A 15,725-nucleotide genomic window follows, 5' to 3' on the forward strand; every position below is an offset into this window, starting at 1 on the left:
TAGCCTCAACAACGAGACCCTTGCCAAACATCACAGCCATCTCCTCATGCACAAATATCACACTTTCATACAAATAGATCTACAAGTTTCAATGATCTAGGTGCAATCCCATCCAACATGAATGCTGGATAGAAAGAAATGTTAGCCTTAGCAATGAGACCCCCACCAAACCTCTTCCTCTGAAGATTCGATGACGAAGTCTACAGCCTTAGCAATGAGATCCCCTCCAAAATTCATGGCCATCTACCTCTCCTCAAGTGGATATAAGCTTCTTAGCTACATACCAAAATTTGTGCAAGCTTACAACATCAACGGCTGGCATGCCATAAGTTCAACAGCCACTGGGTTACACGCATGACATCCCAACTCTGAAATCAAAATAAGCCATAACTCGAGGACGTGTAGTAAAATGGATTCGGGAGTATGTTGTCTCTATGCTAACATGGACTTAGGTAGCACAACATATGTGTGTAGAGTAGCAGCAAAAATCCGCTTATATTTTCATAAGGCTAGGAATGATCCCTCTTAGGAATCCAACTTGCATGTTCTACATGCAAGTTCTACATACAATTCCTACTTGCAGTTTCTACATGCAACTCCTACATGCAACTCCTACATGCAAGTTCTACATGCAACTCCTACATGCAACTCCTACATGCAAGTTCTACATATAAGTCCTACATGCAATCCTACATGTGATTCCTACATGCATGTTCTACATGCGAGTTCTATATGCAACTCCTACATGCAACTTCTAGATGCAATCTCTACATTAGAGAGAGAATGTCTTACAATTCCTACATGTAGAGAGAGAAGCTCTCCAACATGTATACATACCCCATAATGGAATGAAGCCCATACTCTTTGGGGCATTGTGTTGAGTTCTACTTTGGTATTCCAAGCAATTGTCTCCAAGTGTCTATGCTTCCTTGCACTCCACGTCCAAAAGCATGTCCTAACCTTGCAACTCCTCCCCTCTCCTCCAGCCTTAAAACCCCTCTACTCCCTCTCCTCCTCCCTTCTCCTCCCAATTACTCCTCCCTTCTCCTCCCTTCTCCTCCTCCCTTCTCTTCCCTCCTTCTCCTCCCTTCTCCATCCTCTCCTCCTCCCTTCTCCTCCCTCCTCCTCCTCCCTTCTCCACCCTCTCCTCCTCCCCGATGCTCTTATACCGTCCTCCTCTCCTACTCCTATGTGCCCCATAAACCCTTAGTCCCTCAACCCTTTACCTCCATGATCTATGAGGGAGAAGAGTTCTCCACCATGTACTCTACCGTGAACCTTGGATCCTCCTTCTAAACCCTGAACCTCTTCTAAACCCTAGAACCTCCTTCTAAACCTTGGAACCTCCTTCTGAACCTTGAACCTCCCTCTAGCCCTTAAATTCCTCTGTTAGTGGTGTCTCCAAAAGATTGAAAAACACCTACACATATCCACTCTTAGCAATGGGAATGCCAAGGGCGGACTTAAATTTGATTGATGTCGAAAAATGAAGAGATAGTACAAAACATGCAAATAGCCGAGACAATCGTTTGTAGAGTAGAAATATTGCATATAGTTTGTATTTCAATAGAAGCAACAACAACCCACATGCAAGAGGTGGCGATCAGCTTATAACAACATCCGATGGTATTCTAACCTTAATCAAATAACAATCAGAAAACAGACATAGTCTGAGAAATGATGTGGTGGGTAAGGCCACTACTACATGCTATTAGGGACAGTTATAACTATCCCTACAGTTATAAAAATACCTACTACTTGCTATTGTAACCCCTTGGTTGAGGTTGGGGTCATCCTCAACATCCTCCTAAACACTTCAAACCCCAATGAATGCAAAAGCCTTCATTACCCCAATCATGATGATGCACATTGCTTTCACACATGCATGCACTATGTTTGCTTACCACACTTAAGCCTACGTCTCTCACCAAAATATGACCCAAGGTCCTAAGCTACACTTATACTACAAATGACAACACCAATATATCTGTAGGTGACAAAAAGTCTTGGAAACTTGCATATTGAGAATACCCTACTCTTCTTATGGAAGCTGTGGGAAAGAGGAATTTTGTGGGAGTTGTCTTGGTAAGATACAACTCAATGATCCTAGTTTGGACTCGTTTGAACTCACTGAAGTGGTTGGCCTTGGCGCTCTTGTGGAGGTTGAGAAATGGGAGTGGATGTTGATGTTGATGCTTGAATTTTGGGCCAGTTCGTAGTTCTTAGCACATCTTGTTGGGTTGAATCATCACCAAATAACCCTTTGTAAGTGTATTGCATCCAGATTTTGCCAAGAATTCTCTCTACGATAATATTTTTATTTGTCTATCATAACATAGCTTCCTATGTGTCTCTACATTATAATATTTTATTGCATTGGTTCTAATCTTGGCACATGACACATTATCCAGGCACCTAGGTGTAGAACATCTACAAAGATTGTGCTATTCTTATTTTGCAACCACACACTACCCATGGTTTCTTTCAAATGGCACTGATACCTTGATGCCTTGCTTTACAATTGTGCTAAACTCATTGTTTCCTATTGAATATGTTCAAGGATCCATGCCGTGTAATAGAGAAATGCTAGTAGAGTCAATTTTTGTTAATTCCATCAATGGATTGTTGCAAATTCACCCGATTTCCAAATTTACCAAGTGGACATAGAGTGGAGGAGACCATTTTGAAAACAAGTTCAAACCCAACAAGAAAGTTTAATTTTTTTGAAGAGTGTGTTGATCACTTGCATTGTTAGCCTAAGCCCCTTAGGATAAGTTGGCCTCGTTCTTTTTTTCTACACTCCTATCCTCACCACATTTATCTCCTATTATCATAATTTCTTTGACTCATGAAATCCCTTGGAATCATTACTTCCCTCCTTATCCAGGTCTGGGAAAATCCCTTCAAAGCCTACACATTCATCTTCACATTAGCCTTCTTTGATTATTTGATAATCCATAAAGAATCCTCATTCATCCTCCCCCCACTTGCTTATTCAACATGTAAATTATACTAAGAAGGAAGTGTAAGTCCAAGCTAAAGAATCTACAATTATGTTGCCTTTGGCATCACTTGGTCTTGAGGATTTTCTTCTGCTATTCATGCTATTATATCCACTTTGTTTTCCTTTCTTATAGCCTATTTTGATATGCTTTTAAGGAAGCCTATTGATGGAATCTTATGTAAACCTCCATTCCACTTTTATCTAAGGGGTCTAGATATGTGAAATCTCAAATGGCTCATTAACATGGTTGTCAACTTGCTCTCTAGGAAAGCGCTTTGAATACTAATGTGCAGGTCACTTTGGAGAAGAAATAGGATGATTAAACTTGTGCAAATGAGTCAAAATAGATTGAGCAAATGTGCAAGAAACTTTGGAGAAGAATTAAGAGGAACAAAGTTGTGCAAATAATAAAAATTGTTTGTAAATTTTGTGCATCTCTATTGCACTCATTGATAAATCTAATTTAAATACGATTTTTATTACAAGAGGGAAAAAAACAAATAAGAGAAATATGGTTTCATTTGGGGTTCATCACAATTCCTCTTCATATATCAAAGCACTATTTCCTTTTATGACCAAAGAATTGGACTCCAAAGTGGTGGGATTTGTAAAACAATGATCAATAAATAGATAAAGTACATCATCATCAGTGTTTGAATTAGTACATGTGACATTATGAAATTGCTCTTCACCTCTCATGTCCATTGTGTCTAGCTTTCAATCTTAGGCTTCAATAAAACACATGAATTAAAAAAAGGACAATAGGCTAAAAATATATATTCTTGCTTCCCATTTAGAGTATTTATAATTGCATATTCCAAAAAGAAAAGAGCCACCATCTAGAGGGGGTAGATTAGACCCCATGAGGCATCGCTCTCTCTTCTCTCTCCCTTATTTCTTTTTTTCCTTTGCTCTTTGCATTATGATTTTTTCATGGCTCATCAATTTGTGTTATGGTTAATCTTTGATTTTTGTAACAATGGTATCAACTCAAAGCACTAATACCACTATGGCCCATATTGGTCATAGCTTCAAAAACTCTATTGTACAATGTTATGACGATGGAAGGATTATATTGGGTGACACCATTATACAATAGATAATTTGGAGTGCAAATGGCCTCTTGACATCCATGCACTTACAACCAACCAAAATGTTTGTCCAAGGAATCTGAATTGCTGTTTGCAAGGTCATTTGGATTAGAAAGTTATAAAATGGCTTCATCAAGGGGGAAAGTTAGATGATTCTTATAGGATACCACACCAACCTCAAAAATTAAGAATAATAGGGTGCAATGGAATGTCAAAATCATCTTCCAAAAGGAGATCCCCATAAAAAAATGACATGGTCAGGATGGGATATGTGTAGTGTGAGTGCTTTTCTAATAAGGTTAGTATTGTGTGTGGGGAAAGTGGGCAGTGAGATATAAATGACCTTGGAAGAAGGTGTCTATGAGTGCATTAAAGTGAAAGTGCAAAGTGCATTCTATGGTTTGTGGGTGAAGAGCCTGGGTGATCAAGTGAGTTGATGCCATGAGCAACTTGCCGACCTCTTTCTCTTGTTGGGGATCCATTTTAGAAGATACTTGTGGACCCTACTATGCATTCTATAGCTTTTCCTTGAGATCTTGAATCCACTTTTTGAAATGGTGTGCATTTGTTTGATGTGCCACATATTGGGTAGTCGTTCTTGTTCAATAGCATGGAAATGCCACTGTGTAGTTTTATTCGACTATGGCCTTATAATTTTGAATTTCTATTTTGGCACTTGCATGAGCTTCCTGGCATTATTTCTCTAATTGATCAGCCCTTGTTCACTCAAACTCCAATTCTTCCTTTTCCTGGTGGCATCATGGCCTCCAAACCAAATGCAAGGCTAAAGGGCATGCAGTTGGTGGCAACTTTATATGCAATGCGGTAGGCCCATAATGGCCGCATAAGTTTATGTTCCCAATAGCTTTTGCTAGCCTCCACCATGCATGTCATTGTATTACACATAGTTTTATTTGTGCTCTTGGCATCACTGTGTGACCTAGGATAATAAGGCATAGATATTGTATGGATGATCATGAATTCACTCATCAAGATCATAATTGTTTCATTGATGAAACTATGGTTCTAGCATCCGCCTTTCTTGTGGCCTTAGCCTCTGCCCACTCTGTCAAGTAATCAGTCTCACGACAAAATATACCGCGCTTGTGTGCTCTTGGAAACTAGACTTATTGGGCCGATAAAATCAATATCCCAATTTTGAAGGGTTGATAGGTGAGCACACTGGTAAGAGGCATTCTAACCCTTTCCCATGGCATATTGGCTCTCTAACATAGATCACAATGTTTAACAAATTTAACCGCATCTCCAAAAAGGGTAGGCCACCATAGGCCTACTTGTAATACCAGGTAGTAATTTTGGCAGCAAACTGGCCACCGTCTATCGTGGAATTTGCTTCTTCAAGGATATTTAGAAATTCACCTTTGCGCACACACCATTTCTTGATGCTGTCTTTTTCCAATCGATATAGTGATCTGACAATCAATTGGTATGGGGCTACATTCTTGATCAATTTCTGTGCTCTGCCTTTGTTAAGGGGTCTATCATGGGGAAATTCATAAACTAGACATTTCTTGCATAGTACACGTGTATTCTTGTGGATAAGGGAATTGTTGATAAGATCATTGTTGGATTGTTGCTCTTGGTTGGTCATCCTCATGATTAAATAGATCAAATGTTTGTTACATCCTTCAAGAAGATTGAATACAATTATGTGTTCACTTTGGAAAAGATAATGGATCTTGTGAAAGAATCTTATACTTCTCATTCTGAGATTTATCTTGAAAGAGACTTATGATTTCAGGAGATTCATTCAAAGTGGTGAAGGTGAGGAATGTTATACAAAGAAATTGAATGACTTGATCTTTTAGCATCAATTTATCATAAAGATAAAGCATTTCAAAGTGCATATGTATATAGTAAGCAATAGATCTCCTCTAGATTGGATCCCATGGGCGGCTTACAATTTTTGTCATTCCTTCCAGTCCGTCTCTTCCTTACCTTGGTGCATGGCACTCTCTTTGAAGATGAGAAGAGGTCACTAAAATGTGGGTAGTTTCCATACAAGATTTGAAGGTTATATGTGTAATTTCTTTCTCAAGAGGATCGTCGTAGACATCCATTTTGGATAGCAAAAGTAGTAGAAAGTCAAAAGTCTATGTAGGGCAATTGACTTCCAATATTATGCAATGGATTAGGTCTCCACATGTGTTGTCTCTGTTTATCCCATGTGTAGGTTCTGAGGGTGTTGGTCACCTACAGTCGTGTCATTGCTCGTTGTGGCATAGGTGTTCACAAGTGTAGCTTAGGTCCTCGGGTCATGTTCTGGTGAGAGGTGTAGGCTAAAGCATGGAAATCAGATCTCATGCACGTGTGGGTGAGAAAGACGGCTTGATCATAACAATTGATGGAGGCTCTGCCTCTATAGGAGTTCAAGGGTTTAGAAGGGGATTTCAGGGTTCAAAAGAGGGACATGGTTGAGAGACCTAACTAGGAGTTCCAGGGTTCAGAGGGGATTGCAGGGTTTAGGAGGAGTCCAAGGTTGAGGAGTGAAGAGCTAGTCTCCTTCGCAGATTCGAGGGGTAAGGGTTGAGGAGGATGGACAAGGAAGGAGGAGGAAGAGAGAGGAGAGTGGAGGAGGAGGGAGGCGGAGAAGGAGGAGGGAGGAGGAGGAAGGAGGAGGGAGGAGGAGGAGGAGGAGGAGGAGGAGGGAGGAAGGAGGAGGAGATGGGAGGAGGAGGAGGGAGGAGGAGGAGGAGGAGGGAGGAGGAGAAGGAGGAGGAAGGAGGAGGAGGGAGGAAGGAGGAGGGAGTACAAGGGTAGAGAGTGCAAGGGTAAGGGCATGCTAGAACACGATAGTGTAAGAGAGCATGGACACAATGGAGATCAATCGCATATTTCGAAGGTACCTCTGTGGTGGGACCTCTTTTGTAGGAGAGATTTTGAACAGGAGTCCCTCCACTTTTGGGGTGGACCTTTTGGGTCTCTACACAAAGTGGGGAGACCTTTTGGGTCTCTACACAAAGTGAAGGGACTTTTTGGGTCTTTGCACAAAGTGGAGGGACCTGCAAAAGTGTAGGCTTTTAGTCTTTCTCTCTCTAGATTTAGTCTTTTTCTCTCTAGATCCTAATTTTGCAAGTATGATTGGATCTTTTCTAGAGAGGATTTCAGCTATCCTCATCCCTTACGATTTATCATACCATATTTTAGGCTCAAGGTATTACAAGCGGAGCTTTGCCGTTACTCTACACACACAATGCTCTCATAGTTGTTGTCCTAGACTACACTTCTGGCCCTTTCACAAGGTTAACACTAACAACCTCTATAGAAATTGATATCCATAGTCAAATCATAGCTCTAAAACACATGAAGATTGAACAATAAGCAATTGGCAAAACAATTACTACGTTCGAGTCCTCGTTTATGGTGGCATGTGTATTTTGCAACTAATTCTAAATACGGCATTCTTTAGGGATGTATATATAATGTAATAGGAACATCTGACCTAGATCAGTGGATATAATGTAATATATACTGAACTTAGAAGTCAGGGGACGTGCTCAAAATTTTAGAATAAAGCCATTAGCTGACATTAATCGTAAAGTGACAAGCTGGTTAAGCTGCAAGGAAAGTGTATATTTGAGACATTTTCCACACGTGAATGCCTTTCTTGAAATAGAAGAATTATACCTTAGGACAATAAGTAGTGCTTTATTTCAATCATTATTTTGACAATGAAGTGCTTTTAACTCTATAATTCAAAGTTAATGGGTTTTGACCTCCATATTTGGCTTTAAAAGATTTTGAATTCCATTCATTAGGCTAACTTCTAAGAATTCCATTGTTATCTAAATAGGGGGTCTTTATATTATTCTAAAATTTATTTTTTCACAAATACCAAGCCAAACCTCCTTCATGTGCACAAGGGGAGGTTGGGTAGTATGATGGTGTGCTACGTGTACTAATGCTAAGTGCATGCGTTGTGTTTCGATACAAGTATTAAAGGTGGTCTATGAGTAGGATTATCATAATTCTTGGAGAAGAAAATTTTCACGCGACCATCAAGGCAATTGGTGCCTAAACAAAAAGCTCTTTGGTGTACAACCATTAAACCTGTGACAATTGTGGCCAAGGATTGGCATAAAATTGTGCACAATTTTTGGTGGCTTCACTCTATTTAACTTTTTCTTTTTAGACTTGGTTACCTCCCTCTTTTTCAAGTGAGGGGAAAACGGCATATAGTTCACTTTGCTCACGTTTGAATTGCATTTCTTACCTTACCTTGCTATGTTTTAGAGTCTTAAAAACAAAAAACAATTTCAAGCACTGTACTTAATGCAAGCGGCAACACGAGAATCCAAGCATTGGCGATACAACTATGTAGTATGGTCAAAGAGAGGAAAAACTTTGAGAGGTGCCATTAACAACCCTATCTAGTCTAGATGATACACGATACAAAGTTAGATCAACCCGATTGAAGTGAGTAAATTGCTGTAGTGTAATTCATGGCTGCAAGTATAAGAAAACAAAATTACATGATCGTGTACAAGCCTATGAGCACTGATGCTGTCGAGAATGTAATAGCAATAAAGAGCACTTTACAATCAGCGCCACCCTGTATGTTGATGAGCTGACAACCACTAAGGGAGCTCCTACTAGGAGCACCCCATATGTATAATTGTATATGTACTGTGTAGAATGCTAATTTTAGGTCATGTTCGATTACATTTCTAACAGAACTTATTTGATAGGGGGAGAAGCCAGTACATTCTTGATTTCATCGAGTGGTAGTCTTGATGGTGCAGCAGTAGCAGCCTTTGAAGAGATGGATTTTGTAGAATTGAAACTGCCAGTGAAGTCTTCAACAGCATTAGCCATCTTGCCGTGTAAATCTCCTTGCAGGAAATTTTCTTCGCTGACGCTCATATGGGAAGCAATGCGTTTGTTCTCCTTGAAGCTGAAGTGCTTGGGCTTTTTCATCTTTTTATCTTTGTTCCCAGGAACTATGGGTTCAATACTCTCTAATTTGGTGGATCTCATCTTGGACAATTGCTCGCCCAGTGTTTGAACCTTGTGCCTTTCTTTGGTGTATTGCTCACCTACTGTCTGAGCGTTGGGCCTTTCTTTGCTGTTGCCATCATTACTATTGCTGGAAAAATCCAATGATTTCTTGATGTTCTTGTGCAAACCTTTCTGGGCAGTTTCCTTGTGCAAGCCTTTATGGGCAGTTTCCATGTCAAAGCTACTTCTGGAGCTTCCAACTCTGCTGTGAACAATGGATTCACACACTTCGTAGCCATCCTGAGTTCCCACATTTGCATGCCTGGGCTTCTCTTCTGCTTCAACGACAGTGTACTTGGTGCTACTTGCGGATACCATGGCAGATTCTTTTAGCCTGCTCTCTTCGTATTCCAGCCATCTACTCTGCTCGAGTGCATGCCGATGCTTCACTTTCTGGATTTTTTTCTTCAGAGCCTGCCTCTCTGATTGCAGTGATGTAACTTCATCCTCTGCAATTCGAGCTCTGCGCCTCCATTCATGGATCTGATTCGTTACAGAAAAAACGAGGCATGAAACGGGCATCATTTTGGTAACTCCACATAAGCAAACCTTTTTGATGTCATGTTAAATATAGTTTGCAGGAATTACATTCGTTTCTTTCCTACAGTTCTATGAAATGTGAGGCTTCTTAATAGCGCACCAGTTTTTGTCAGCAGTGAGATATTCTTCAAATCGACAACAAATCAAAAACCAAAGAAGGGCAGTGCCCCTGAAAAACCCATAACATTAGGCATGCATAATATACCGTTTCTTTGAGAGAGAGAACTTGGGCTTCAGCATGAAGAGCTCGCTTCTCCCACGTTTCTCGAGCTTCATGCAGATTCTCCATCTCTTCCTGCAAATTCTGTAAAATATCCTGCACTTGAGACCACTGTTCTGCCTCTGCTTGCACCTGCGCTGTTATCTGCCGGATGACCACTTTACATAACGCCTCCTCTGCTGTTGCCTGCACCAAAAACCCGATAACTGACACTTTGATTTTCGGAATCACAACCGGTCGCATGATATCAGGATTAAAATGCTAGTTCACGTGACTTGCCTGCTGTTCTCGTGAATGTCTGGCGCCCCTGGCCTGGTTGTGCTCACCATTTTCCCCGCTCAGCATTGACCTGTACTCCCTCCTAAGCAAGGCAGCCGCTGCTTTTGTCTCGGTGAGCTCGAAGGACAAAAGATCTAGCTGCTTTCTCAGGGCAGCCGTCTGTCAAAAGAAGCAAAATTTAGGCCAGCTTGCTCTTTCTTTATCACTAGTGGCCTTATCAAACTTAGCTACATGTTAATCTACTCAACGCTTACGCACTCTCTCCTTCGAGTCAAATTTTTTACCTCAATGATACATTTCTTCTCGTCCGCTGCACTGGGACTCAACGGTCTGTTCAGTGTGAACTCTTTTTCCGTGCATGATTCACGTCCTAAGGTCTCCCAAGCATCGTCCAAGGTGTAATGCGAAGCAGCATGCTCTAGCCTTTGATCCTCCTGTGCATTGAGAATTAGCGAAGAGAATTCCATAGTTCTGCCGAATAGTTGTGCACGAAACCCCGAACACGCCTCAAAATCAGCGCCTATTAATTCAACAGTAATATCTTCCACTAATACAGATCGTTTGGGACCGCTAGAAACTTTATATTCCATTCCTAATCAGGTAAGCAGGACACAGTACAGGCAGACAGGCTCTTACTGCGGAGGCGTCAGAAGCAAGCAGTAGATTCCGCAGCCGTTCTTGCAATGCATCCGTGGGATCTTGTAAAGGGCAGCCAATTTCGTTCGAATTCTTGGAAATGTGTTGTAATTTCTCCAACCTTCTCAAGGCTTCACGAGCAAAGTTGCTGTTTCTATACAACTCTGAGCACTTCAAGGTGTTTTGTATCTTCCCCAACCTGTCGTGCAGAGCCCCTGGCTTGTCAAGGAGGCAATGCTGCGGGCTCTTCAAGTAAGCAATTTCGTCATAATCCGTCTTCCCGTCCTGGCAGTTAAAACTCAACTTAGACCATCACAAACATCACACAGCATGAATACAATCCGACATTGAAAGGCGTTGCAGAGGATGGAATTCCAACCATGGGCATAGATCGAACAGCTGCTCGCAGAGCTTGGGCCATGCTCACGGCCTTGTCCATCTCAACGCAGCTTTGCTTCCATCGCCTTACAGCCAATTCTTTCTCGACTCGCAACAAGTTACACTCCGCCATCAACACCTCTGCCTGGAGCTTCCAATCCTCAGCACTCCACTCCTCCACCTCTGCACTAGTCGTGAACATAACATTGTCGTCGATAGCGCTCGAGCATTCGCTGGCAGCCCTCGTCACGGGCGGCCCTTCATAACTAAGAGGACTTGATGACGCTTCTTTCCATCGTCGCAGCTCGAAAAGATCAGGCGCCCTGTCGCTTCCGGTTTCGCTGATATCGCCATCGCCACCACTGCAGTCGTCAAACAGCGGGACTTGAAACGAAATCTCGGCTGTACGTGCAGCATTGTTGCGATCAGCAGTTTCATCCAACATCCCGCGATCGTGCATTCGAGCGGGGCGAGGATTATCATCGACGTCAACCAAGCCGGAAAGGAGGAAAGCGGGAGGGAGGGGCTGCTGGTCGTGTTGGAAGAGCCAACGGAGCTGGCCACGCAAGCGGGATTCAGAGGAGGGGGATTGGGCAGAGTGGATGTTCAAGGCAGGGATTTGGGATTCACGGGAGAGGCGAAGGGAGGGGCGACGGGGCTTGGAGCGGCGACGAAGGGAGGAGGAGGAAGGGGGAGGGAGGGGGAGGAGGGGAGGAGAAGAGGAGGAGGAGGAGGAGGAGGCATGGGAGGAAGGCGCCATAGCCAATAGCTGAGCTGAGCAGAGCAGAGGAGGGGAAGACGAAGGGGATTTATAAGGGTCTTATTTGAATGGAAGAAGATAGTGATGGGGAGCGGGGCAATTGTTGTGTTACGAATTATTCTTTATGCAAATCTATTTTGTGTGCCTTCGGAAGTGTTGTGCACAGGACTGAACAACAGGAACAGAAGAAGAATGAGAATAAAGAAGCATCTATTTATTACAGAAAGCCCATCCTTCACAGAAACATCACCTCACACAAAATGCTATGCCATCTTTTCCAAATCTCTTTTCACGACTTACTTATTTATTAGCATCCGTTTCTTGAAATGGGTCCTTTTTCTTTTTCGGAAAATATATTTTATTATATTTTGACTATGTCTCATTTTCCTTCTTTTGCACATGGGCCCTTTAGCAACTGTTCCTCTCTTTCTAAAGGGTTGTAGGTAGGAGCGGCTAAATTTTTAAAAGTGTTTTAATATATAGGCGTTCATATTCATATGTATACAAACACACACACCCACAGGGAGGGTGCAAACACACACATGAATTTTACATTTGGAGTGATTTAGCAGAAAGCCAAAAGGAAGGGCGCAAGACACACATGAATTTTACATTTGGAGTGACTTAGCAAAAAGCCAAAACGGATTTAGAAGAGTACTATCCAAATTCCAATAAAACAAAAATTCAACGTAGTGAAGTGAGTTATGCACCAATATAGACTTCCTCACACCGTCTTTCTATATAAATTGTATGCTTTGGAGGGTGCTAATAGGAAAATTCCCAGTGAGGGCACGGATATCGAAATGGAATTCAAGGGTGAGTCATTTATGCCCATTTTGTAACTTGTGCAGGGAGACCCATTTGCACTTGCTATGGGAATGCTTTTTTGCCAACAAAGAAGTCCAGAATGAAGTCAAAGCGAGTCACAGATCAGTTCCAATTCACATCAAAATGAATTGGTGATCTGCCATGTTGGAGGACAAAAGTAAGGTAAATGAAGCTCTTTACAAGGTGTGGCAGTTTGATACTACCCTTTGCACATGGATGAGTAGTTACTAGGATTTTGATTGTAGAGGAGTTACATAACGGCTTTGCACATCTATGAACATAAGTGCGCTCTGTGTGTGTGTGTGTGTCTGTGTGTGTGTGTAAGAGAGAGAGAGAGAGAGAGAGAGAGAGAGAGAGAGAGAGAGAGAGAGATGCTGACTACGAGGCTACTTTGGCAATAGACAAAGAGCATGCCAAGAGTTATATATATAGGAAGGGCTCTGGTAGTATCAAGAAGCACAGGGTTTCTTGGAGAGGGTAGTGGCTATACAGTTGGATTCCAATGAGTTCAATCGAAGCTTGATGCCATCAAAACTAGCTTGAAGCTTAAGAGGCCACAAGGATTTGAAGTTCTAGGAGTGTTGGGACATTTGGAGAGCTCATGGATGGCTTCCTTTGCTTGCCTCATGAGTGAGTGGGACAATTCCAAGCCTGTCTTGGATGTTGTTGAACTGAATTTTGTGGATACCAAAAGCCTCCCTCTCAGGTCTCTCTAATTACGCATGGTTGTTAATTGCCTAGGTCACATTCTTCCTTCGGGATCTCCTCAATTTGTGCCTAGACTTCCACTTTCAAAGCTGAGTTATGATCCCTATCCAAGTTAAGCTTTTTCTTTGTCAATTAGCTATTTAGGCCCAATAGAGTGAGGAAAATATATGTCTAAGTCAATTAGTGCAATGATATGTTTCCCATCTTCTCAAATCATAGACAATTTTTCAAGCGGTAATACCAACTAATATATTTAAATTTCTCTTGCACAAGCTCAACTTGCCAACTTAGGTCTTCAATTTCACCCACTACATTGGCTCCATGATCGTCAAGATGAGCTCCATAAACCTCTTCTTCTTTGAAATAACCTCCATTATCCCCTTCATCTCCTGTGTCTTTACCATCACCTCCTCCCCTCCCCTCCCCTTAATCATTCTCCCTCCAAACCTTGCCATTTCCCCTCAAATGTTTGTGCCTCCCTTCCAAATTACTTGGTGTCCATGAAGCCATCCTAATTTGTGACTACAGACGATCAGGTGGGCGTTACGAGGGAGAGAGGGAGATCATGCATATATTGATGACACATAATATAACATGGTAATAGGTTGTGGTAGGCAGCCTTTCCGTCGTGGAGCACATTACTGGTTACTCAAAATTGAACTTGAATCCTAACTTTTTATCAACTTTTTAAATGAAAAAGGCGAATGAGTAAAAATGTGGACATGAAACACGACGTAGGGTCCGTTAGGACCTGATCCTCCCTGTAAATGTCACGGGTTGGCCATATTGTTTGTCCATCTTGGGAGTTGAAGCCCAATAAATACATGAATAAGCCGACTCACAAGAGCTTATGATCCTCATTGCAACATTGCCACATGGACTATAATCATATGAATAAAGGTGTCCATATCTTTTGATCTTGCATCTAGCTTGGATTTCCTTGCTCCCTCCCATCGAAAACATGCATCGAAAGAGAGGAGTGTTGTAAGAATTCAGATTGAAAAGAAGCAATTTTAATTGGACCAATAATTCAAAATATTTGCATGACAATATATAATATATAATTATTATAACCACACATAGTTTGGGCGGGAGTAAGTCAAAACATCGAGCGACTGCGTTCGAGTGAGCCCAGAGTTTGAGCGATGCTTGTGATGAACTTTTTTTGAACCTATAGTAGCAATAGTCTTTTACTAGAAATGGTTGAATCTACATGACCATATTAGAGATTGTTCTTACTTATTTTTCGTATGATTCTTGGCAACATACAAAGATAAAACCTACTATTGGGGATAACTTATAAGTCCATACAAGTTAGCAATGATTCAATGAATACCAAATGAAAACTTATTGGCAACATACAAAAAGAAAACCTATTATTTGATAAATAATAAATCCATGCAAGTTAGAAATCACTCAATAGATACAAAAGGGGAAATGTTGCAATGTCTACACCTCGAGGTAGTCACTCAAAATTATGTAAGGTAGCACGTGAGTTGAACGGGTTTCTTTATTTTGTGGACTTACATACAAACAAAAATAGTCCCATCCATGATATAGAAGCTCCTCCTATAAAAATCCTTCACAAAAAACTATTTGCACTATGTAGCTCATCCATTTTTATGCTACCCGTATGATATGATCCATTTTGTACACAAAATGATAACATGAGAATAAAATGTTTAAACTATGGAGCTAATAAATTATTGATCACCTTATGACCATGATGCTAACAAAATATTGATCACCTTCATATGTCCATGACCATGTATATACTTGTGGGAGGGAGGGAGAGAACCAAGGACCTGAACTCTATATGAGAAAAATTTAAGAAAATATAAGAGTTTGATAAGGTTTAGCTATGATGAAACAAAGATAAGTACAAACTTTTTAAAGTTGTAGAATTTAGACACTCTAACATGATAAATGGATTCATTCACATCATTTCGATCGTTTTGACTACAAACATGACCATATTTGGAGTTTGATTGACCAAGCTATGGCCCAAATAAAATTGGCAGAAGGAGCCTCCCAAGAGGCCGCGATATCACGGCCTCTTGGGAGGCTCCTCCTCCCATTATCTTTTGCCTTGAAAATGGAAATTTCACAAGAAAAACACATACTCTAACCCCTTTCTTCGACCCCTCCTTCTTCCTTGACCCTTGCAAAAACATTGCACATTTTTCAAAAATTGTTGTTTGTATGTAAGGCAATTGATTCTTCACAATATCATGTGTAGTACAACAACTATAAAAGTAAGCA

At 41.2% G+C, this 15,725-nt stretch overlaps 1 protein-coding gene across 1 annotated transcript; it reads right to left on the reverse strand.

The window, feature by feature from the left end:
* Positions 1-8,557: 8,557 nt before the first annotated feature.
* LOC147906227 (myosin-like protein) lies at positions 8,558-11,927 on the reverse strand. The gene is made up of 6 exons (XM_087389278.1): positions 11,169-11,927; positions 10,790-11,074; positions 10,438-10,587; positions 10,154-10,312; positions 9,860-10,060; positions 8,558-9,597 (listed from the first exon to the last, which is right to left on the reverse strand). Exons 1-6 carry the CDS (start codon positions 11,925-11,927, stop codon positions 8,794-8,796), a joined length of 2,358 nt encoding a protein of 785 aa, XP_087245404.1. The 3' UTR covers positions 8,558-8,793.
* Between the last annotated feature and the right edge of the window lie 3,798 nt (positions 11,928-15,725).

This window comes from Dipteris shenzhenensis, chromosome 1 (assembly GCF_047967505.1).
Source record: "Dipteris shenzhenensis isolate YYH24624 ecotype China chromosome 1, Dip_SZ_1.0, whole genome shotgun sequence".
In the NCBI taxonomy this organism is placed as follows: Eukaryota; Viridiplantae; Streptophyta; class Polypodiopsida; order Gleicheniales; family Dipteridaceae; genus Dipteris; species Dipteris shenzhenensis.

Bases quoted from the DNA above. Each gene is read 5' to 3' on its own strand.
- LOC147906227 (XM_087389278.1), bottom strand. From the start codon at position 11,927: ATGGCGCCTTCCTCCCATGCCTCCTCCTCCTCCTCCTCCTCTTCTCCT. The intron at 11,075-11,168 runs GTTGGAATTCCA...TTTAACTGCCAG, and splicing joins CTGTTCGATCTATGCCCATG to GACGGGAAGACGGATTATGA. The intron at 10,061-10,153 runs GCAAGTCACGTG...TTTTTGGTGCAG, and splicing joins GACATTCACGAGAACAGCAG to GCAACAGCAGAGGAGGCGTT.